This window comes from Anguilla anguilla, chromosome 11 (assembly GCF_013347855.1).
Source record: "Anguilla anguilla isolate fAngAng1 chromosome 11, fAngAng1.pri, whole genome shotgun sequence".
In the NCBI taxonomy this organism is placed as follows: Eukaryota; Metazoa; Chordata; class Actinopteri; order Anguilliformes; family Anguillidae; genus Anguilla; species Anguilla anguilla.
The window spans coordinates 1188331-1212936 of NC_049211.1; the positions used below are offsets into that span (position 1 = coordinate 1188331).

At 45.1% G+C, this 24606-nt stretch overlaps 1 protein-coding gene and 1 long non-coding RNA gene across 5 annotated transcripts in view; one reads left to right on the plus strand and one right to left on the minus strand.

Moving 5' to 3' along the window:
* The window catches only part of LOC118207189, a 33418-nt gene extending 12390 nt beyond the window's left edge, over positions 1-21028 (minus strand). The window contains exons 1-3 of one of the 3 annotated variants that reach the window (XR_004761329.1): positions 20671-21028; positions 18760-18827; positions 16281-16768 (exon numbers count right to left, since the gene is read on the minus strand). This is a non-coding gene — a long non-coding RNA (uncharacterized LOC118207189). Of the gene's footprint in view, positions 1-16280; positions 16769-17441; positions 17528-18759; positions 18828-20670 lie in introns of those variants that run through there. The other 2 variants (XR_004761328.1, XR_004761330.1) reach the window with 2 other exon arrangements.
* The window catches only part of LOC118207188 (collagen alpha-1(II) chain), a 38911-nt gene continuing 15403 nt past the window's right edge, over positions 1099-24606 (plus strand). Inside the window, exons 1-31 of one of the 2 annotated variants that reach the window (XM_035380525.1) lie at positions 1099-1399; positions 4043-4249; positions 5505-5521; positions 5980-6012; positions 6391-6423; positions 6986-7039; positions 9554-9655; positions 9949-10026; positions 10759-10803; positions 10914-10967; positions 11416-11469; positions 12131-12184; positions 12501-12554; positions 12828-12881; positions 14189-14233; positions 14375-14428; positions 15342-15386; positions 15579-15632; positions 16031-16129; positions 16711-16755; positions 17141-17239; positions 17409-17462; positions 18069-18176; positions 18779-18832; positions 19145-19243; positions 19770-19823; positions 21866-21964; positions 22561-22614; positions 23366-23419; positions 24096-24149; positions 24405-24458. In XM_035380525.1, the coding sequence (XP_035236416.1) occupies positions 1306-1399; positions 4043-4249; positions 5505-5521; positions 5980-6012; positions 6391-6423; positions 6986-7039; positions 9554-9655; positions 9949-10026; positions 10759-10803; positions 10914-10967; positions 11416-11469; positions 12131-12184; positions 12501-12554; positions 12828-12881; positions 14189-14233; positions 14375-14428; positions 15342-15386; positions 15579-15632; positions 16031-16129; positions 16711-16755; positions 17141-17239; positions 17409-17462; positions 18069-18176; positions 18779-18832; positions 19145-19243; positions 19770-19823; positions 21866-21964; positions 22561-22614; positions 23366-23419; positions 24096-24149; positions 24405-24458 (2058 nt within the window). In that variant the 5' untranslated portion in view covers positions 1099-1305. The remainder of the gene's footprint in view (positions 1400-4042; positions 4250-5504; positions 5522-5979; positions 6013-6390; positions 6424-6985; positions 7040-9553; positions 9656-9948; positions 10027-10758; positions 10804-10913; positions 10968-11415; positions 11470-12130; positions 12185-12500; positions 12555-12827; positions 12882-14188; positions 14234-14374; positions 14429-15341; positions 15387-15578; positions 15633-16030; positions 16130-16710; positions 16756-17140; positions 17240-17408; positions 17463-18068; positions 18177-18778; positions 18833-19144; positions 19244-19769; positions 19824-21865; positions 21965-22560; positions 22615-23365; positions 23420-24095; positions 24150-24404; positions 24459-24606) is intronic. The other variant, XM_035380524.1, reaches the window with a different exon arrangement.

Consider the following 24606-nt stretch of genomic DNA (forward strand, 5'->3'; position numbering starts at 1 on the left):
ACGACTTGCATGTTTTTAAACAAGTTTGAAGTGCTATTGTCTCAAGACTATTCCCTTTAAAAGTCAGTGCTCAATATATAAACGTTTTTCCTTAGCAATATTACACGCACGAGCTGAGAAAAAGCAGAATTTCAGTGACCGGTCCCTCATGTATTTCTTAGCAGGAGGAATCAAAATTCTCCGTCGAGACATGTTACCTTTCTTACCAATAGAGACATTTTCAAATGCAAACGTGGTACGAAATCGCATGTGCTTTAGGAAAAAAAAATGTTCAGAAAGTTAGGAAAGGGCAAAAGTCGCGATCATAAACGCCTGTTCATGTTCCACCATCCTGGAATCGTTGAGACAGAATATTACCGACGGTAGCCAAGTGGTCGGAAGATTTAGCAAGATATGTTGTCACCATTGTCATCAACTTATTTTCTGCTTTACCGCTTCTGAATCATAGTATTCAAACGCACATGTAGCCAAACATGTAAAATATAATAAGCCATACAGCTTAAATATTTTTTTCCACCACAACACCTTTCCAACTGCAAGACTCCGTGCGTTAGCTTCGGAGAGCCTGCCGGTGAACGTTCCTCAAATCAACCATTCAACGTTAATTTAATAACTTAAAAAGAACCTGCCGAGTAACGTCACAGCTACCTGCCTGTAGCAAATCTGCGAAGAATGCCACGGGCGTATTTACAAGTTTATGAAGTCCGGTGAGTTTCTTTTTATTTTTGTCAGGGCAACAATAAATATAGCAATATTTCTTTACTACATATGATATGATTATCAATTAAACATAAGTAAACTAGCAGTTTAAATATAAGAGCGTCTTCCAGGCGCCTCGTCGGACACTGAGAGAGAAGTATGGCAGTGGATAGCGATAGGCAAAGGGGGGGGGGGGGGGGGGGGTGTTGGAGGGGTGAAGGACACTTTTGGGCACCCCGTTTCATGGCTGGATTGAAGGAGGGGTCTGGGGAGAATGGCTTTTGCGAGACAGAAGGGGAGGGATGGGAGGCTCCGGTTTCAGGGCGGCTGGGGGGTAGGGGCTGGACTGGGGGTGGACTGGCGCTCAGGAATATACGAAGACCCGCCGGAGGACGGGACATAAAACCGCAGCGCTTGTGGAGGAGCGGGCGGGTACCGAATAGCTGAGGCGGCCTGGCGCTGGATCCCCCATCGACTTGCGGAAGGTTGTCTGTATGGTTCGGCTGTCACCGGGAACACACACTCACTGAAAGCAGAGCTCTGTGTCCAGTCGCGGACTCTTTTCTTCAGATTCCCCCTAGGGTCCTGCATGTCTAATATTTAGACATGTTCAGCTTTGTGGATTCCAGGACGCTTCTGCTACTCGCAGCAACGCAAGTCCTTTTATTAGCCTTTGTCAAATGCCAGGAAGAGGATGACCGTAAGTTGCAACTTTTTTTGTTTTGTATTAGACCGTTATTTTTTCTCTCACATTCTCTTGAAGTTGAGAACAAGTTTGTATTTGTATAGATATGACACGAAAAACGTTTTTTATTACTTGAACAGAGGGGCTTAACGCAGAAAAGCTATGAGAGTGGTGATGTGGGTTAGTTGGCTTACGATCATTTGTGCTTGACTTGTTCGATTCGAATTGTTAGCATCTCAAGGGGCTTTTTAATTGAAGCATTTCAGATTAATTCAATTAAGCATTTATTTTCTGTGTTTGTATTATATGTATTTATCAATCCTAAGTATTAATCGTATGGTTAATAATAATCACATTTCTGACTTAAAATTCTGGGGTTCGTCATATTTTGAATAAATTTAAGGTAAAATAGGGGACTTTGTGAATTCTTTGGAGACTAATAGTAAAAAATGTTGTTGGAAAATAAGGAATTATTGAGTGGACCAACTAACAGCACGAGCTGTGTTAGATACCTGCGCGAGACAGGCAGCCCCTGCGATGGCACACAGAGGAGCCTGTTGTCCTGAAGCGCGGTCGGCAGGGGGAATTATGCAGAGTAACAGGTTGTCAAAACGGGAACATTGTCGAGGATTTCAAAGTTTTGAAAATTAGCGGTTTTTTTACTGATAGCGGTTTCACCCCTCCCCTCAATTTCATAATTAAAAGTGGGAACAGGCCGGCTAGCATTCCAAAATTGTTTTCACAAGTTTACCTGAAAACGAACAATAACAAAGGATAGGCTCGGGGGCCCGGAAATACCCCCCCCCCCCCCCCCCCCCAACACACCCCAGTTTAATGTTGACATTCCATCGCAGTATGTTAGCAAAGACATCGAGACATTTCTCTGATGAGAACAACTGACCATATCTGCTGTCGACACTCGGCAATGTTTTCCACCCTTAAGGAAGTTTACTGACTAAAATGCTACTGCTGCAGAAACAACACCTAACGGTTTTACTCTGTTCAAATGTCCGAATAATAAATTTGACTCGAAGCCCGAGTGAAGGTGCGCGGTCCACAGCGCGGTTGGAGATGAGGGAAAAGTCAAGCGAACCTGCTAGAAAAACGCACAATACACTCACTGTGCGCTGTCGCACCCGGGGTCAAGAATTCAGACTCAGAGCGAAGCCGTCGAGCTCTCCTTTTTTTGCAGGTAGCGCGCTCTGTTTCTGAGCAGGTTCCGCGCGATCCCGAGACTAGCAGGCTCAAAGGGCAGCTCGAAGCGGCTGGCATCAAAGGCACTTTTTTTTTTTTTTTGGGGGGGGGGGGTGACTTACAGTTGAGATGGCAAGGAACTGTGCCAACAGCAAATTCCTTTAAAGAGTAATATCCGAACACCTGTGTTTGATTTATGTGTTCTCTCCTAATTTTTGTCATACAATGTCTTAATATTCAATCCTGAATTCTACGTCCCTTCATAGACCCCTATCTATTTTTTTTTTAAAGCATCAATGACTTTTTATTTTTGAACTAAGTTTTCAATTGGTAATTTTCACGTCCTGATCTAGTGCACGAAAAACGAACAAAGAACCAATGTTACATTTTCGTTCTAATCCATGTACGAACGTTGCGCAGTGTCAGTTGTTCACTGTGTTTGTACCGGGCTTTGACTGAGCCATTGGGTCCCTACGGGCAGCTGGAAATACAGCTCTCGTGTTTGCACAAGGCAAGTGGCTGCCAATTTGCACCGGCTCTGAAAGAGACCCTCATTCATGTGCATTTGCAGGTCTATTAGGGTACCACGCGCTATCCTGGCCTGCAAGGCAAACATAGCGCCTGTCCGCGAGCGCTTAACGTCATACAAACTGATCTTCAACCGTTATTAGCAGCGTACCTACTTTGATGATGTGGATCTAGGGCTTTTCTTTGTAGAACGAACCATGGAATTAACTGGACCTACGCCCATGCGCACTGTACGTTTATAGGTCGTCTCTGAAACGTGAGCGACTGTGTGTTCTGAAATTGTTGTGTCAAAAAACGCGTGCGGAGATTTGTATGTAAAACATTTTTGAGGGCAATAATATAAAAATAATGATTCAAGCTCCTGGCTAATCGTGTTTTCAGTGATGCTGTGCAATTGATGCTAAAATCTATGAATCTTCTCTGCCACACTGTGGTCTACTGTCGAAATTGCAGGTATCCAATAGAGAAACGTCTTTACCGGTAGTTGCGATCATGTTTCTGAAGGTAATATCAGAAACTGTGCTGCTTGTATTTAATCTTTGGTCGGCCTGAAGAGTGGTCGTGGATGTGCACTGGAGGTCACGCGTTCCTGAAGGTCACAGATTAACAGATTTATTGAACTGTTTACATGTGCATATTGAAGGACACAGTAGTTACTAAATACAAATTGCTTTATTCTTCTGTGTTCATGGGACTTGGTGAGTTCAACTGGAGTGAGCGTTGTGTGAATGAGTGAATGAGCTTAGACACTGAGTGAGTGAGTGCGCACAGTCTGAGTGAGTGAGTGAATGAATGAATGAATGAATCAGTGAATAAAGGGAGTATTGTCCAGACTTGATAACTTGTGCCTCTCTCCCTCCATCCTGTCCCATTTCCTGACCCCAAACCCCCCACCCGCGCCCCGTCCCGTGTGCGCTCCCCCGCGGGCGTGCGCAGAGCTGGCAGGCGGCTGCGTGCAGGATGGCCAGCGCTATAGTGATAAGGACGTGTGGAAGCCGCAGCCGTGTCAGATCTGCGTGTGCGACAGCGGGACCGTCCTGTGCGACGAGGTCATCTGCGAGGAGCAGAGAGACTGCCCCAACCCCGAGATCCCATTCGGAGAGTGCTGCCCCGTCTGCCCCCCCCAGCAGACCCCCCCCTCGGGTGCTCATTTATTTATTTACCCCCTCTCGCATAAATAAATGACCCTCATTTTACTGTCTTCCCCCTCCCCCTCCAAAAAAAAACCAAAAAAAAAAAAAAACAGCAGGGCCATTGCAAAGCACCCTGGGTAACTGCCACACGCTCAGGTGAACAGGTGTGTCGGTCCCAGCCAGGGCTCACATGGTGATTGGACAGCTGCTGTTTTTTTTTTTTTTTGTCTTTCTTTGCACGATTAACAAATGCAATTAGAGGTGAAATAACAACGGAGGAAAAAGACACTTCTAACTGAATTCAAAAATAAACATTCAGGCCATTTTTGAATTGGCTACCTTCTGCCAGACTAACAGACAGAAGAAGAAAAAATAGACAGAAATGAAAAGGCCATTTTTAAGAATATAGTGCAAAATCAGCTGTATCAGCCCTTGTGACATTGGCATTTAAAGTGTGAATCTTCCAAAACAATGTGGTCAAATTTCTGCAATACAGGCAGTGATTACAAATTATTATTACTGTTATTTTTCCAGATTTAGATCTGGTAAATCAGAGATAACATTCACTTCAAAATTATACATCATTGGCATGGCATAAAATCTGAATTAAAGTCATAAAAGTGTCTACAGTTAAAATGGTTCTGAGCACAGAAATGAAGATAATATTTGATGCTGAAAGACAGCTGGTGCAGGAAATGGGTTTGTGCTGAAATGCCCTCATTCTGGTTGACACGGCAACGCATCAGAACCGAGCAGGATCCAACGCGGGCCGCAGCCCCTCGCCTGCAGCGCCCTGCACTGCCACTGGCTGCCTAACAGCCCAGAATAAACGCATTTATTATCTCCATGGAGACAGAGAGATCCCTTGGGATGTCTGTTTCACAGAGAGAAACACTTACCCATCTGCACCAGTTATTTTTTATTTTTGCCCCCAAAAGGCAAAATACACCCTTTTGGGGGCACAAATAACCTCCAGTGACTTTTGTTGCTACCTCCTAACCCCCCGCCCCCCCCATGCCAAGCCTAACGTTACAGCACCCCTCCTAACCAAATCCGAATGGGCTCCGTGGGTCCCCTGTCCACCTGTTTCGGGTGTAGGTCACAAGCTGTGTTCTACCAGTTGCCTTTGATTTATGGGTCCCCCCCCCCTCCTGCCCCTGCCCTCACCCCCACCAGAAAGCAAAGTGACAAATGTTCATCACCAATGTTATGTGTAAATTAATCATACTTTTTCCTCTACCTTTTAAATCCCTCTGAAACTTCAGGACCACTTGGTGCTAAGGTGAGGCAGAGCTTTAGTTACCTCTCTTACTCTCACCATGTGACTTTGAATTAAATGCACTGTTTAATTATCGTGTTTATAATAAAAGTGCCCACCGCTGCAAAGGACAGCAATGTTTTATGCCAAAAATAGTCCAGTGTTAAAAGGTTAAATGTAAAAATGTAGGAAAATCTTCTGTGTGCCAACACTTGCAAAAATTTGTGTTTTCTAAGAGATGAGGTATAATTGGGCTTCACTTTACACCTAACATTCTGTAGCCATGGCAACACTTATGAGACACCAAACTCTCCTGTGATTTACCACCTCATTATATTTTATAATATTTACAATCCAGAAACAGTACAGTTCATACGTAACTGCATGATTACCATTTCTGAGGGATTAGCATGTGAAGAGAAAGATTTCCATGTTTTTGATTTGAAAATGTAACAATTTTGTGCTTCTGCTTTTGTCAACAGGGACAGAAAGGAGAGCCAGGAGACATCACAGACGTAAGTTTGCAAACGCTGGATAAACACGCTTAAAAGCAGCATGGTTCAATCCACACACTGGGCACAACTGCAGTTTGAAAGTTAGTCCAATGGACGGCAACCTGACTGATGTCAAGGGAAGGTCACATGACTAGGGAAAGTCACATGATGGAAAGGAAGCGGTCACATGAAAGGGAAGATAGTATACGCTGCTTTCTTTATATTCCAAAAGGCTGTAGAATGTGTCAGATTTGACAACAACAAGAACACTTTCTCAAAACAAAACAATGTCTCATCATTCCTTGTGTTGTATGAAAACCACTGTATTGTTGCAATGGCGCCACCTGCTGGTGACCATGCATACTGAATGGGTGTTTCTCTCCGCTCTCCTGTCTCCAGGTCGTAGGACCACGTGGACCAGCAGGCCCCATGGTAGGCATGCTTGTGGGCCTGTCTCAGTGTGGGATGTGACCTGCAGGGTCTGTGTTCATCTCAGTGTGGGATGTGGTTGTGGTTTGGATGTGACCTGCAGGGCCCGTGTCTGTCTCCGTGTGGGATGTGGCTGTGGTTTGGATGTGACCTGGAGGGCGTGTGCCCGTCTCAGTGTGGGATGTGGCTGTGGTTTGGATGTGACCTGCAGGGCCTGTGTTCATCTCAGTGTGGGATGTGGCTGTGGTTTGGATGTGACATGCAGGGCCTGTGTCTGTCTCAGTGTGGGATGTGGCTGTGGTTTGGATGTGACCCGCAGGGCCTGTGTTCATCTCAGTGTGGGATGTGGCTGTGGTTTGGATGTGACCCGCAGGGCCTGTGTTTGTCTCAGTATGGGATGTGGCTGTGGTTTGGATGTGACCCGCAGGGCCTGTGTTTGTCTCAGTATGGGATGTGGCTGTGGTTTGGATGTGACCTGCAAGGCCTGTGTTCATCTCAGTGTGGGATGTGGCCGTGGTTTGGATGTGACCTGCAGGTGCTCATTCTCACATCTCTCCACCTGTAGGGCCCCCCAGGAGAGCAGGGCATTCGCGGAGACAGAGGTGCAAAGGGGGAGAAGGTGAGATATACCTGTGTCTGCTGTGTGTGTCCCTCTCGATGTACTCTCAAGGTGCACTGGGCTTTTCGCCAAATACAATTACATTTAAGTTTGTCCAACTAAAAAAATAATTAAAAATTTGTGGGAAACATCAAGTAGGTCAAATGCCCATCTCTGCATGCTTAGCATTGAAAACTCCAGCAATTGCTGAGCTAAAGATGTTTTGATTTGTACCTGTTAGTAATCGGGAGTTCTAGAACCAGAGCCTCACTGAAAGACAGTGTTCTAGAGGTTTCTCGACTTCCTGCACAATGGCCTCTTCCTGGGTGTGTGTTGGGAATTGTAGTTTCTTATTGAACTCTACTTTTATACGGCGTGGCGCTTCTGTAAGAGCAGTTGGGGCCTCAGTTCACACGCAGGTGAGAGAACGCAGGGCGTGGTCTGTGCATGAGTAGATCACCTCTCCAACAAGCAATCTGAACATGGCTGCAGGAAGTGTTCTTTTGTGGCGTGCCGAGGTGGAACAGGGTATTTTTTCTTGAGAAGCGTTCTTCTCTTGGGCGTAAAAGCAGCATTCCCGAGGTCACGCGCGCGATTGGTCAGCAGTACAGTGGTGTGAGATTCAGGTGTTTAAATCTGGATCAGTTTAATCAGTTTCAGTCTTTGTGAATGACAGTACACCAGCAGGGCTTCCATAACAGTTTTTACCTAATACACACTAGCCTTGTTCCAGCTCCTTTAATAAAATGCATATTCTACCTTTATGTTTTAAACATGTTATGTAGATATAACGCGTCATTAAATATATACTGTATATGTATGTAAAGCATCTATATATGTACAATCTATTAAAGCTATTATAGTTGATTAAGAAGCACATTTCATAACAGCAGGGCCAAGACAAAAGTAAGATCCTAATAAGAAAAAAAGTACTTAAAAGCTCCAGGATTATGACCAGTCCAAGAACAACACTGCCCCCTATTGGCCCATCATAAGTACTCAATATAGTTTTCCTGTGTAATGTATGAACTTCAGATTCTTACCACAACCATTCAAACTCAGTCTCAATAAGTTTAATATAGAGAGTCTAGGGACACAGTACAGGGCCACATTATAGGGCTATAATACAGGGCTAAGGTATAGAACTACAGTACAGGGCTTTAGTATCAGAATGCAATATAGGACTACAACATAGGCTTGTACTATGGGGCCACAGTTTAGGTCTGTACTATGGGACTACAGTATATTTCCATACTATGGGGCAACAGTATAGGCCTGTACTATGGGGCAACAGTCTAGGTCTCTACTATGGGGCCACAGTATAGGACTATACTATGGGGCCACAGTATAGGACTGTACTATGGGGTTGCAGTATAGGACTGTACTATGGAGCTACAGTATATGTCTCTACTATGGGGCTACAGTATAGGACTGTACTATGGGGTTGCAGTATAGGACTGTACTATGGAGCTACAGTATAGGTCTGTACTATGGGGCCACAGTATAGGTCTGTACTATGAGGCTAAAGTACAGGACTATACTATGGGGTTGCAGTATAGGACTGTACTATGGGGCTGCAGTATAGGTCTGTACTAGGGGCTACAGTATAGGTCTGTACTATGGGGTTGCAGTATAGGACTGTACTATGGGGCTACAGTATAGGCCTGTACTTCACAGTCGGGAACTATGTGTAATGCTGGGTCCCTGCAGTAGATTTGAGTATAAATGCCATTTTGGGTAGATTTAGGCACAATTGGGCATATCTGAGCAGATGCCTGGCAAGCCAAAAGGCAGATGTATATTTAGGCAAATATAGGTAAATCATAGTCATGAGCATACTGTGTGCTGTTGTTGCCACAACTACTACTACTATAATAATAATAATAATAATCATAATTTTAAAAAATGTGACTGCTTCAGGTGACAACAGAAGATAAAAAATATAAAACTCATAAAACAAGTCTGTTGGGTTTCACATTTTAATTTAACTTAAATTAGCCAATTTGATATTGTACCACCATACAGTAAAAAGGGCATTCTGAGGAAAACAGTGATGACAGTAGCCACGATTAATTTAATGCAAGTTATTTAACAATCACCTGCAATCAGATGTATGGACCTGTAATTAACCTGGCATTGATATATTTTTTTGCTACGGTGTGTTTATAATGAACTTTTGCTTGTTGGCCAGCAGAGGGCAGTATTACATTACATTACATTACAGGCATTTAGCAGACGCTCTTATCCAGAGCGACTTACATAGCATTTTTTACATTGTATCCATTTATACAGCTGGATATATACTGAAGCAATTTCGGTTAAGTACCTTGCTCAAGGGTACAACGGCAGTGTCCTACCCGGGAATCGAACCTGCGACCTTTCGGTTACAAGCCCAGTTCCTTACCCACTGTGCTACACTCCGTCCTACATTTGAAAGTCCTCCTGAAGTGACTGCAGGAGAAATAACTAATATTTTGAAACATGAAGAAAAAAAACATTGCTGGACATAACGAGAACATATGTTCATATTTCCAGGGAAGTCCTGGCCCCCGAGGAAGAGATGGAGAGCCCGGTACCCCTGGAAACCCCGGACCCCCCGGACCCCCAGGACCCAACGGACCGCCAGGACTTGGAGGAGTAAGTGTGGTGGAGTGGGATTGGGAGTGGAAGGCTGAGCTGTGGTCGCTTCTGTGGTTCACGCTCGAGTTAAATAATTAACCAGAGTACAAGGTGAAAAGTGAAAGTGCTGTGGAGGCCTCAGACCACTAGGGGGCGCGATGACTACAGTGACACCAGTCTGTGGAGGTATTACAGGATGCTAAAGCTAATGCTAATGGATGTTAATGCATGCTAATGCTAACTGATGCTAACGGATGTTTTTGACAATGGTAGCTAATGGTAGCGGATGACTCTCCTTCCTCTCCGCACAGAACTTTGCTGCACAGATGGCGGGTGGAATCGACGAGAAGGCTGGAGGCGCACAGATGGGGGTGATGCAGGGACCGATGGTGAGGACGGGTGTGACAGGGTTCGGGGTGATGCAGGGACCGATGGTGAGGACGGGTGTGACAGGGTTCGGGGTGATGCAGGGACCGATGGTGAGGACGGGTGTGACAGGGTTCGGGGTGATGCAGGGACCGATGGTGAGGACGGGTGTGACAGGGTTCGGGGTGATGCAGGGCCCGATGGTGAGGACGGGTGTGACAGGGTTCGGGGTGATGCAGGGACCGATGGTGAGGACGGGTGTGACAGGGTTCGGGGTGATGCAGGGACCGATGGTGAGGACGGGTGTGACAGGGTCTGAGTCAGTAGTCTGTCCCTGGAGATACACTCTACATGGCACATTCTATATCTGTCTACAACCGCTGTCAAACACTGCCACCGAGTGGCAGGAAAGTGTTACTGCAGTGTCAGTTCTATGAGGGTGTTGTGTATACATTACATTTATTTAGCAGATACTTTTATCCAAAGCGACGTACAAAAAGTGTATGTAGGTGGTTTGCTGCAGAGGGACAGACACCGCAAACTGTTTTTTCAATAAATTACCCTATTGACAAATTACTGGCAGATCTGACCTGCGTATCAGAGTGGAGGAAGTCGAGACCATTCAATTATAGGAATGCCAGGGTTGTGTCTGAAGTCAGTTTCCTTGTCAAGTAAATGAAGCTCCATTTGGATTAGAATTTGATTTTGAATGTAATGGCTGACTTTCCTTCTCCCCCCCCCCCTCTCTCTCCCAGGGCCCTATGGGTCCCCGTGGTCCACCTGGCCCCAGCGGAGCACCTGTAAGTACAGGAGCCGTTTCTCACTTTAAAAACCATTTCTGTGGCGCTGCGTCTCCACAGAGCAGCTCTTCAGCCGGAATCTCACCCTGTCCTCCTCCCTCCTATCCCAGGGTCCACAAGGTTTCCAAGGCAACCCCGGGGAGACCGGAGAACCTGGCGCAGCTGTGAGTGTCCCCCGCATATCCCACAATGCACCGCTGCATTGTCCACTGCATGAATACTCCTGATATCCTGAGCAACTCAGGACTCCAAATGCTTCCCGTTTAATCAATATCTGGCATTAGAGACCAGGGGAGTACGTTAGAGACCAGGGGAGTACGTTAGAGACCAGGGGAGTATGTTACAGAACAGGGGAGTATGTCAGAGACACAAATTAAAGGAATAACTGCAAGTGTACATTTAAAAATCTAATTGTGTATTTACTCTGATTCACACTCAGTGAATCACGAAGTCAGACTGACTGTCTGATTTCACTCCCAGCTGAGTTGTGTGTCCGGATAGCATGTGCTTTTATCCGTCGGAAAGTGAGCATGTTTTTGTTGGTGTGCATCCTTTTCGTTAAGAGGGAAGTCAATTATTTAAAAATCAATTTTCTCTCCTTTTCTTGCTCAGGGCCCCATCGGCCCCCGCGGCCCCCCCGGACCCTCTGGAAAAGCCGGAGATGATGTAAGGAGTCTCAGAAGCACCAAAAACCTCCCCCTCATTCCATCTACCCTCAGCTCCCCGCCCACCAGTGTCCAACACACTGCAGAGTTATTAATCAACACTGCTGATGTCAGAAATGCTCACCTTCATCACCCTCAGAAACATCAGAGCACCTGCGTCCCCCAAAAACTCCCAAATAAAGCTCCCCTAGAGCAAAGCGCTAACATTTAGCCACACAACTCAAGCGTGTTCATTATGATACCACAGAATTCAGGAAAATAGTACCACCCCTGCATTTCAGTAAAAACACGAATGCCTCAGATTTCAGTGGTATAGCTTGAGACTTTGGACCTTGATTCCAACAGAAGGGAAGTTTGTATGGCACTTTTCATTGTGGGAGTTGTAGTTTTTGCATGGATATGGTGGCTAAAAATATGTTTAGACCAGATGCAAAAGTGCATAGACAAACAGAAAAACAATCACCTGTCTATTTGAGTGCACACAAAGCTCTATGAGTATTAAAGCCTCAGATCTGAAATAGAAACAAAAGATACAGGCTTACAGTTTGCCAACACACACATACACGTGCGCACACACATACACATGCACACACACACACACACACATCCACCCACGCACGTTATCTCTCTTTCTGACCTGCTTTCTTTCTCTCTACCTGTAGGGTGAAGCTGGAAAGCCAGGTAAAAGCGGAGAGCGAGGACCACCTGGGCCTCAGGTAAATGCAGCTACAGCGTAGCCATATCAACGCCAACGATTTCAGCTACTTGAAGGACTGTGCTATGAACTACATAATCGCACGATTCCCATGTAATCAGCTTTGCTTGAGTCTGTTCACTGAAACCATTGCTCCTTTGACAGTTCTTTAGTAAAAAAAAAAAAAAAAAAAGAAGAGAAACATCAGTATTTCAGATGGTGAGCCTGAGAGATCTGAGTGTGATTGGGACCCGTCCCACGCCGGGACCCGTCCCACCCTAATCTGAGAGCGATTCGGGCCGTTCCCGTTGCTGATGCGTTCTTCGTTTCCTCCACAGGGCGCGCGCGGTTTCCCCGGGACACCCGGACTTCCTGGGATCAAGGGACACAGGGTGCGTGTGATTGGCTGACTGCCTGAGAGTGGATGCCTTCAGAGCAACACGCCTGATTTTAATATCTGAACTTCTGAGCACTGCTGTTTATAAATACTGAGCTGCCAGTTTACACTCCCTCTGAGCAGCATTATTAACACCTGTACCTGTGCAGTGAGCAGTGTTATTAACACCTGTACTGAACAGTACCTGTACAGCGAGCAGTATTATTAACACCTGTACCTGTGCAGTGAGCAGCGTTATTAACACCTGTACTGCACTGTACCTGTGCAGGGCTACCCAGGTGTGGATGGATCGAAGGGAGAGTCTGGAGCTGCAGGAGCTAAGGTAAGACACCTGCCCCACCTGACCACGCCCACGCCCACGCCCACGTACAGCTTACAAAATTACTATCCATCTTCTCTTCCTCTCTCATCTTCCTCCTCCATCTCCATTCCCTTCATCACTGCCCATCCCCCCTCCAGGGGTGGGGGTTGGGGGGTCTAATACTCCCTAAAGCCAGGCGAGCGTCAGCATTCTCTAGCACCAAGCCAGCAACTTCCTACTACCGTCCCTCTGTAGCCAATTACATGGGCTGCACAGTTACAGCTGCTGGTAGATAAACCAGTCACAGGTAGTTATTATAGACCAGTCGCTAACAGCGACTGACAAAGAGACCGGTCACTAATAGGTACTAATACAGACAGAGAGACCGGTCACTAATAGATACTGATAGAGAGAGAGAGACCGGTCACTAATAGGTACTAATACAGAGAAACCAGTCACTAATAGGTACTGTGACCCACAGAGAGACCAGTCACTAATAGGTACTGTTACAGACAGAGAGACCAGTCACTAACAGTGACTGACAGAGAGACCGGTCACTAATAGGTACTGTTACAGACAGAGAGACCGGTCACTAATAGATACTGATACAGAGAGAGAGACCGGTCACTATTAGGTACTAATACAGAGAAACCAGTCACTAATAGGTACTGTGACCTACAGAGAGACCGGTCACTAATAGGTACTGAAACAGAGAGAGAGACCGGTCACTAATAGGTACTAATACAGAGAGACCAGTCACTAATAGGTACTGTGACCGACAGAGAGACCGGTCACTAATAGGTACTGCTACAGACAGAGACCGGTCATTAATCAGTACTGATACAAACAGAGAGACCGGTCACTAATAGGTACTGATACAAACAGAGAGACCGGTCACTAATAGGTACTGAAACAGAGAGAGAGACCGGTCACTAATAGATACTGATACAGAGAGAGACCGGTCACTAATAGGTACTAATACAGAGAGACCAGTCACTAATAGGTACTGATACAGACAGAGAGACTGGTCACTAATAGGTACTGATCCAGACAGAGAGACCAGTCACTAATAGGTACTGACATAGATAGAAAGACTGGTCACTAATAGGTACTGATACAGAGAGAGAGACCGGTCACTAATAGGTACTGATACAGAGAGAGAGACCGGTCACTAATAGGTACTTATACAGAGAGACCAGTCACTAGAACCCAGGAGGCCACAGATCTAACATATAAACTGGGCCCCCCTCTTTCTCACATTAAACACACCTTTACATTACAGAGCATCTCTCTCAGCAGCTGACTCTTCTTATTCTCTCTCCCTCCAGGGCGAGGCAGGTGCTCCCGGTGAGAACGGCGCCCCCGGACCAATGGTGAGCATTGGAGGACTGATACTTTTTTTTTTTTTTAGCAAATAATCATACTCATTTATTAAACTTTTATTTTGCCAGAAGATACTGTTTTTTCTGTCTCATTGGACTGAACCCCTCCTCTCTGCCTGTCTGTCTCTGTAGGGTCCACGAGGTCTGCCTGGTGAGAGAGGTCGTCCTGGAGCCTCAGGAGCCGCTGTGAGTATCGCCCCACTCTGCACACCCTATTCCCCCATGCCCCTCTAACTCAAGCCCCAGGCTTCAGGCCTTCGACTAGGCCGAGCCCATGTTTTATACAGACGGCTGGTACACCTTGGTCTTTAATCTCTCTGCCAATGATTGAGTGTCACCATCATTAAACTGACATTAACCAGCACACATCTGTCATATTTAACTCACAGACTATGCAGAGACATCATAGCTTTCTGAGCCTCTGATGATATTCTGCACATGTATACATTCAGGATTAATAAATGGTCTGAGGACTTCAGCATAATCCTCAGTTCCTACAGTCATACACACCTCGATCATATCAGCTGTGACTGCTCACTCTCTCCCATTTACCACCTCATTACAGCGCCCCCTTCTGGCACATTATACTAATCTCCTCAATGCCACAACTACCCCTGATCTTTTAGCTAAAAAAGAAAACACACTACCATTGTTCTATAATAGACACAGAGAGTCATTGTTGATTTTCTATTTTTAGTAACCTCAAGAAGGTCAGTTGACGAAAACTTTGCAGCTGTTATTGCTCAAATGAAATGATCACAGTTCCAGTATTTTAGTCCCTAAAAATACCAATTTTCCTCACCGCCTATAAATATGTATTTTTTGTCAGTAATGTTGAGAGTTATTACCAGTCTTGAGCACCTCCTGCCAGTAAGTGGTGTGGAACAGAACAAGATGGATGTTAACAGAGCAGAATTATCCCTACTGAGTAGAGAGATGGACTACTGACCCTAGAGTGCAATGGTGCAATCATATTCACAAGCTTGCACACTATGAGTTTGTCAGTGAAATCCATTCAATAATCCATCTAAATGCATCCAATACATTTAATAACTGTCCTTTCTCTCCCTCTCTCTCCTTCTCTCTCCCTCTCTCCCAGGGTGCTCGTGGAAATGATGGTTTGGCTGGCCCTGCTGGTCCTCCCGTACGTACAATTATGATTACATTTTACAGTGTTTTAATTATCAAATGCTTTTGGCATTGTGAGGAATTTGTAAAGTCTCCAAAACATAGTCACACAAATGAAAATTTTTTACAATGAGTCAGAGATGATCACAGATTTACCACTGGCTTCTCTCCTATCTCTCTCTCTCTCTCTCTCTCTCTCTCTCTCTAGGGACCTGTTGGACCTGCTGGGGCTCCTGGTTTCCCAGGTTCTCCAGGTGCTAAGGTGTGTGCCATTCACCTGCGTTGCCGTGCACACAATCCTTTAACAGTACAGCCCCCGGAGAGAAGCACTCCATAGTATCAATGAAACACATCAGAAGCATATTCACTGAAGACCCAAATCAGCCGTTTATTGAATGCGCCTGTTTGCTGATGTTGTCCTGTTGACCACTCTGTTGGGTCCAACCTACTGTCTCTTTAATTAATTTCACATCGTTTTATTTTTACTGTCCTGTGAGGACCTGATCACGCATACCTGTACACACCTGTCTCAGTCTCCATAGCAACTCTAAGCCCACACCTGAGTGACCTCACTGGGCACCGCAGTGCTGCCCCAGGTCTTGAGTTCTGTGTCTTTTGGGTTTAATCATAACCCCCCCCCCCCTCTCTCAACCCCCCCAGGGTGAGGCAGGTCCCACAGGAGCTCGTGGGCCTGAAGGTGCACAAGGACCCCGAGGAGAGTCTGGAACCCCTGGATCCCCAGGCCCGGCCGGTGCTGGGGTAAGTAAACCCCCCCCCCCACCCCCACCCCCCCCCAAACGGCACACTCCACCCTGTCCCGCCAGGGAAAGAGAGAGACTCTGGGGTGTTCCACACAAATACTGACAAAGTTTTCAACACTTAGTAGACCGCAAGCAAAACAATAAGCCCATTTGTGATCAAAAAGCTTTTATGTTCTGATAAATTTCCCACCATAACTCCATTTGTGTCAGTCCTCCAAATCATATGCATCCCACTGCACTCATCCCAAAGCCCCTAGTGCTTATAGTACACTCCAGCTGGGAAACCTACACAGTGTAAACGACATGAACACTGAACACAAACTCTGTTCACCTGCAACCACATACACACACACGGGAACTAACACATTATTTACAACTGACACGTGCAGATGTGCATTTTTAAGCACGCTCATCACAAAGCATGAGAACTCTCCTTAAGGCAGAGCTCCCTCACCTGCAGGGCTCACCTGCAGTGCTCACCTGCAGGGCTCACCTGCAGTGCTGTTATAAGGTGTGAAGGTAGGGCTGTTTCAGTCTCAGTTTCAGTCTCTGATCCCCGGCTGTGTTTGGTCTCTACAGGGTAACCCTGGTACTGACGGCATTCCTGGATCCAAAGGATCTGCGGTGAGTTTATTCTCTGAATGAATTATACCCACATACCCAATCATATTCACAATTAGCCACCAACTAGACTATACAGCCATTTTTTCATTTAGTAATCAATGAAAAACTGCACTCAAAAGTACTCTCAGCAAAGCATATCTGTGTGCATTACCTGTATAAGCTGCATGTGTATTACCTGTCTAAGCTAAGAGGTAGAGAATGAAGAATGCAAAGGAATTCTTTAATGCGAAGATAGATATAAAATAGAAATAGATTTTTTCCCCACTTAACTGGCTTTTAGTTGATGGTTTAGTTGTTTTATATTAATATTGTTGGCTTTAATTGATTAATCGGTGGTAGGTGGCAGAGTGAGTGATGCTCTGGTCCTCTCTGCCTCCCTCTGCAGGGCGGTCCTGGTATTGCAGGTGCTCCTGGTTTCCCCGGTCCCCGGGGCCCCCCCGGACCTCAGGGAGCCACAGGCCCTCTGGGGCCCAAAGGACAGCAGGTAAGCATATCTTTAAGGGTGTACCCCAAACTACAGGACACCCCAGTGCTTATGTGCTTCCATGTCCCAGATGGAGACACATGGATCAGTCTCTTATGGAAATCTCTCTCTCTCTCTCTGTCTCTCTCTCTGTCTCTCCCTCTGTCTCTCTCTCTCTCTCTCTCTGTAGGGCGACCCCGGTATCCCAGGGTTCAAAGGTGAAGCTGGACCCAAAGGAGAGCTTGTAAGTCCTGCCCCCAGCCTGTCTGCCCCTCCCACTTCCACCTGGTTCATCCAATCCGAGCAGGCCTGGTGCAGAGTGACAGTATTCAGTTTGATCTGCACACCCTCTCTGTGTTTAAATGAGTGGTGGTGTGATATACGTGTGAGCAGAGCAAACTGCAGGGTCTCTTATTACCCGAGTGCTTATAGCACAGGTACAAGTGTATCACAGCGCTTCAAATCGAGAGGCGTCCATCAAGGCCACTCTTATATCATTACATAGTCGTAATACTAAACAATAGATTTTTCATGAATGAAAAGTATTTTACTCAAGAGTAGCTTTTACTCTCTGTCCCTGCTTAGAATTTAAAAATATAATTTGGCCAAGACAAAAGGAAAGCATGTGTGTTTGTGAAAGGATCTGAAAGCTTTCCTTTACTCCGGAGTGATTATTAAATGGATTAGCTCCTGGCTCTTGTGTGACTGGCCACAGGGTCAGAGAGATTAGGACGTCCTGTCACTGCCAGGTTCTTTACCCACAGCCAGGCTGCTTCCCCACATGTCTAACGGATCTTAGTGCCGCACACACTTCAGACTAATCAGGCATGTGTTTGGGCGCCCGACTCAGGGCCCTGCAGGTCCCCTGGGAGCCCCAGGGCCAGCGGGAGAGGAGGGGAAGCGAGGAGCCAGAGGAGAGCCTGGCGCTGCCGGGCCGAACGGACCTCCCGGCGAGAGGGTGAGTGTTCATCGCCGCCAGGACACGCCCGCTACACCTGCCGCAGGTGACACTAGACCCCCGAAACGCACACCTGGCCAATCTATTCTGTGTACCCATCGTGCTTGGCCAAACCACGAGGAATCTCACTTGTGATTGGCTGAGAGTGTTTTAAAGGACAGTGATGTCACAAAGCCACATTCTGCTTGTCAGTCACATGACTTGTATTGCCTTAAATGGAAGTGACAATTGCACCGTGTAATAGTTAACTACTAAATGAATATCATGTGACACATCACTCCCTAAACAGGACACACCCCTTCGCAGTATACAGCATCTATGAGAGCAGTTCCAACCGACTTAACTGCACCAGAATTTTACTTAGTGACAGATTATTACCCCTGTGAAAAATTAAAACTGTAAATGTTTTACTCAAATTACAACTTGCTAAAGTTAAATAAAATAAAGTTCAACTTTCAGAAATGTCTGTTAATGTTGTAACAGTGCGTGGATGTCTTGTGCATAGTGAATGTGTTTCTCTTGGTTTATTTACCACAAGCACAGTGTATGAGATATGCTTTGCGTTTCAAGATGGCGGACTCACCCTGACACCTTGTTTCTAGGGCGCTCCCGGTAACCGTGGTTTCCCAGGTCAGGATGGGCTGGCTGGTCCTAAGGTGAGTAACACACACAGTCCATCAGACCCTGACTGTCTATGCAACTCTATCCTCTGCTGCCCACTGCTGCAGTCTGAGGGAACTACTCTCACTAGGAAAATACACCTGTACACCTGTCAGCAGCGCTTCGAAATGCAAGCGCAGTTTCTGTTTAACTGATTTTACCACAGTTGCACGCCTGTAATTTCTGTACAGCATATTTCGACCTTTGTAGAGCCACAATCAAACAGCCCTACAGTTCAGAGTGATGAGTGAACTCATATTTCTCTCTCTGTCCCCCTCTCCATCTCCCTCTCCCTCTCTCCTGTTTAGGGTGCCCCTGGTGAGCGAGGGGTTGCAGGTGTTGGAGGACCCAAGGGAGCCAACGGAGACCCAGGTCGTACTGGGGAGCCAGGCCTGCCAGGTGCTAGGGTGAGTCACCTTTGCCCACTGCGGTGATGTCAGAGGTTGCCATGGCGATGCTAACAGCGGTTATACAACTCATTAGCGTTAGCATTTTGGGCTATTACGGTGGGTTTATCCCCACAGGTAAAAAGACTTGTGATCAGCTTAGACTGTACGAATATTCATACTCATTGACCCGATTAAGCATAAATATTTTTGCTTGACAATTATAAAGCAGCTTAAAGCATTCTATAGTCCCAGATCTAATTTTCTAATTGTGTGCAGTGTGCAATTTTGCCATGGAAATGTGTCTGAGGTGATATGTCTGAGTACAGGTTATAACGGTGTGACTTTTCAAGTAATCTGCGGAGTCAGGGTAACGGTCACTGTACAGACTGAATTTGCCATAACTGCAGATTAGCAGCTCATTCTAAAGCCTGTCTGATCGGAGGCAGACTACAGGCCCTGGTGTCATGTGACCTGTGATGTTTTCCTCCATCCATCCATAATGTAATGTAATGTAATGAATAATCTGTCTGTGCTCGGCTTGCAGGGTCTTACTGGTCGCCCTGGTGACGCTGGTCCTCAAGGCAAAGTTGGTCCTACTGTAAGTATGGCTGATACTGTCTGTCCTGCAGACACCGGATGCTAAACCCTCACTGTGTTAATGTAGCACAGTAAAGACCCATCATTCTGCATTATCGTAACCCCTCCCATTCACGGCACAATCCGAGTACCAAAACATGAATATTTTATTTAGGAAAAATATGACACTGATTTACAAACTGTATTGAAAGTACAAGGCAGTCATATATTCACCGAAGTTCTTCCATAAGCGCTGGGGAAACTATGAGTAACTATTATAACCAGGACTCGCTTCCAAACAGTAGTTCTGACTAAAGAAAATATTTTTATCCCTGTACTACTCCACTGCACAACAGAAAAACACTATGCGCTTACTCCACTGCTAGAAGCACAAACGCAGACTACATACATGAAGTCAACAGGATGAAATTAAAATAACAATAACATAGCACAAGGCGTGCGAATGAGGTAGACAACTACATATCAGGAACTACAAGCTAGCAAAGGGGCCGGCTGACAAACGTGTGACACGTCTATGCAGTAGTAGCTACCAATCAAACATAACCCTCTTCAGCCGATGGCTAGTTTTCATTTTGAGTAATAACCTCAACATCTTTGTACAATCACTGATACCAATGTCCAAAGAAGTCGAAAAGTACCATATACCTGTACTGCAATGGGGAACTCCAAAATGGCTAAACCAGAGTTCTAAACTTACTTCTTCATTGTAATGTAAAGACAAAAACAAAACAGCCAGCAGGCTAACTGTGACCATGCGCGTTCGAATGATGTTTGCCTATGTTAGGAGAGTAAACATATAAATCACTTGGCCTTTATCCTCAGGCAAAACAATAAAACAATGCCCTTACCCGTGAATGAAAAGCACTCAGCTGTTGCTAACTTGCTAGCCAAGACGCTTAAAACTCCAACTACACCAGCATGCGATGCTCATTTTTCTAGCTAAGTCAAGTGCAAAGTGGCGATGTTATCTTCTGGCGAACTAAAATGAGACAGGTCCAGGTTCTTTGGCTCCATTTCTTAACAATGGAGTGTTCATATATTAACAGGGCATATTATTATCCGATATTAAGCGCTGCGGAACGTATTTGCGTATTACCGGACAGCACAGGTGACTGTCTGGTCTGAATTCTCTACCAGACATTCGACCAGTGCGTTTTCAGAAAAGCGCGAGTGGTCGCGTGCAGCTGTCCATTAATCACAGGTGATCTCGCTCACTTTCAATACATTATAACTGCCAGTAGAGGGCAGAAGACGTGAGAATGCATGGGACCGATAATGAAAGGGGGCCAATGGGGATAGGAGAACTCACCATAAAATCCACCTTAAGTGATGGAAAAACTCCCAAAAACAAGACCCTAAGAATGACAGGTCTTAATTTCTTCATAGGACCGGATCTTTAAAGACGCTAACCTGTGGCTACCTAATTCTGATTGGATGAGCATGGTTATGACGAATAATAGTTATATATTTCACAGAATAGTTACGCAAACTACATTTGCAAAATCGTACAGTTGGATAAAATTTTGCTTTTCGTATACAGTATTTGAAAATGAGTCATTATACATTCTCACTGCTTGTTAGAATGTTAAGTTGTACGTTTATATGTTTATATGTACGTTTATAGGGTAGAGTTCATTTAGTTCCGCTAAATCTGTATTTGTTCTCGTCTGCCCCCTAGTGGTAAAATATACGAAGCAGTGAAGTGGTCTCTCAACTCTTCTCCCCCTTGCTCTTTTCTCATTGCTCGTTGGACATTTAACCAATATATTTATGAGCACAACATAGCCATTATTATCAGTGTCAAAGTACTGCTCATTTATTTTACCCTGGTTATATTTATTTATAAAATATGTATGACTATATCCTCATTCCAAACATGAAGCTAAGTTAAATCAAATCTAGAAATTCCTGATACTTCATTTGCATTGCTGCCAAAACCGTTTCCTTATGCTCTCAAGTCTGTAAGCAGCAGCATCGCAATGTGAGATCTGACTCAGGAAGGTGTGCGTGTCCTGGAACCGTTCTCTCTGCTGCCCCCTGCAGGGCGCTGCTGGTGAAGACGGCCGCCCCGGACCACCTGGTCCCCAGGGAGCCCGCGGGCAGCCTGGAGTCATGGGATTCCCAGGACCTAAGGGAGCCAACGTGAGTGTGTGTGTGTGTGTGTGAGAGAGAGAGAGAGAGAGTGTGTGAGTGTGTGTGTGAGAGAGTGTGTGTGTGTGTGTGAGCGAGAGAGAGAGAGTGTGAGTGAGTGTGTGAGAGAGAGAGAGTGTGAGTGTGTGTGTGTGAGCAAGAGAGAGAGTGTGAGTGTGTGTGTAAGAGAGAGTGTGTGTGTGTGTGTGAGCGAGAGAAAGTGTGAGTGAGAGTGTGTTTCTGTGTGCGTACACATGCATGTCCAAGTGAGTGAGTATTTGTGTGTGTGTGTGCGTGTAAGAGTGTGTGCATGTGCATGTGTGTTTGTGTGTGTTTATGTGTGAGTGAGTTTGTGTATGCACGCATGCATGGTGTGTATGTGAATAATGCAAAATACATTTACATGGAATACTTAAAATTAAGATTAATACAGACATTATGATAAAGATATAATATGTTCTTGTTTTATTTTGTACCTTAATACGTTCAATATGCACTAAATATGAAGTTTGTGGGAGTTTGATTTAACTGTCTGAAGTGACTGCAGTTCCACGCTGATGGTACCACACTGTGTGTGTGTTTGTGTGTGTGTTTGTGTGTGTGCACAGGGAGAGGCTGGGAAAGCTGGAGAGAAGGGACTTGTGGGAGCACCAGGCCTGAGGGTAAGCTACCTTTCTGTCATATTCATTTTTCTAAATATGTGTTTTGACCAAAATATCGTACTTACACCAGGAGATAAAAAACAAAGCCTTGAAATCTGCCTCCTGTTAGAAATATAATTTACTCTGCACGTGAGTTTTCTCCTATCCACTCACTGATAGAGGCACAGCAGGAGGAGCAGTAAACCCAGCAGGGCAGGAAATGAACTTCAGGCCAAACATTTCATAATTTCCCTTACAGTTCTGAAGCGATTGAGCGCACACTGAACACCCATGCGGTCCCAACTGCAGATTTCCCTGGAGAAAAAAAACATTGATGAGCTCAGTTAAAAGCAATCTTCTTCAATGGCACATTTTTTTATTTGTTGTGCACATTGATTAGGCCTTAAGTATGAATCAGCTCCGCAGATTCATTTCTCACCTGTAAAGTGGCATGTCACCATTGGCCAGCAGCAGGTCACTTTTGAATACAAAGCATATTTTCTGTTAGTAAATTCAAGGTTTTTCAATCAATGTCCTAGATGTTTAATGTTTGTTAAAACATTTTGAAAAGTGAGCTATCAAGTTTTTTTTAACCATTTGTGTTGAGGCTAAAGCTCAATTTGGAGGCATTAAGCTTGTGAGCTTGTCTCTGGAAGCCCTTGATCTTGCGATGAACCGTGCCATCGACCAAGAAAAATGAAACCAGGAAAAAAATTATCTACTTGAATCAAATCAAATCTACATCTGACCAGATCCTTTCTTCCTGCTACAGGGTCTGTCAGGTAAAGATGGAGAAACTGGAGCGGGCGGACCTCCTGGGCCAGCTGTGAGTACCGCTGCCATTAAACCAGTGATGAAGAGCATAGATCAGAAGAGTAACGGTCCAGTGATGCTTTTATGGCTGAGGTTTCAAACTGAGATAGGAGAGGGCTGAAATAAATGTTCATCGATGATCGCAGTGTATTGAAATGTTATTTTTTTATTGTCACCTTTCATAAAGAATACTAAAGTGCTTTGCATAAAAGGCAATGTTTCAGGATATTAAAATTTCCAGTAAAGCATGAATTGTACTAGTGGCTCATATACCTTTTAAATCTAAGCATATTTATTTACAAGGCCTACCTTCTTTTTTATATTTATATTAATATTATTTATGGACAATAATGGAAATATGAAAACATCACTGATACATTAAAAATGATTTGCAAACTGATAGTGTTCCACATCCTTTTAAAAAGTCATGTGGCATTCAGTCATGTGCACCTTTTATTGTTTTATTGCATTTTACTTTCTTTTATTTACTTTTAAAACCTTTCTGTGTGACATATCCCTGTTTCATTTTTATGGTTTAATTTCTGTAAAATGTTACAGCCATGCATGAAAGGTTCTATGTGAATAAATACTTTACTCCACCAGAGGGCGATGTGGACACAGATGAATGAGTGATGTGTCGAGTGTGGGTTTGTCCCCTGGTCTGATGTCACTGTGTGATCTCTCCACAGGGACCTGCAGGAGAGAGAGGGGAACAGGGCCAGCCTGGTCCCTCTGGATTCCAGGTGAGCACCTTTACCTGTCACCTGTCACTGTTAGCTCACAATCCACAGACAAACCAGGACCATGCAGAGGCATTGACCAATCAAATCTCTGTGCTCATGTGACTCGCATGCTCATTATCTGACTGTAACCTATAAGTGGGACTACCAATAGATGGTGCATTTACAAAATTGTTGATATTTTTTATCATCAATTATTGTTTTCAGTTCCAATAATGTTGTAATGTAACATGCACCTCCCCTCCCCCTCTCATATAGGGTCTACCTGGACCTCCAGGCCCCCCAGGTGAAGGAGGAAAGCCTGGTGACCAGGTATGTGTCCCCAGTGTCTCACCTGTTACACCTTTTTACCTGTCACATCAAACAAGATGACCATGATATGCACTTTTGTACGTCACTTTGCATAAAAGCGTCTGCTAAATAAATGTAATTTAATGTAAAGATGGGATCTTATTGTTGG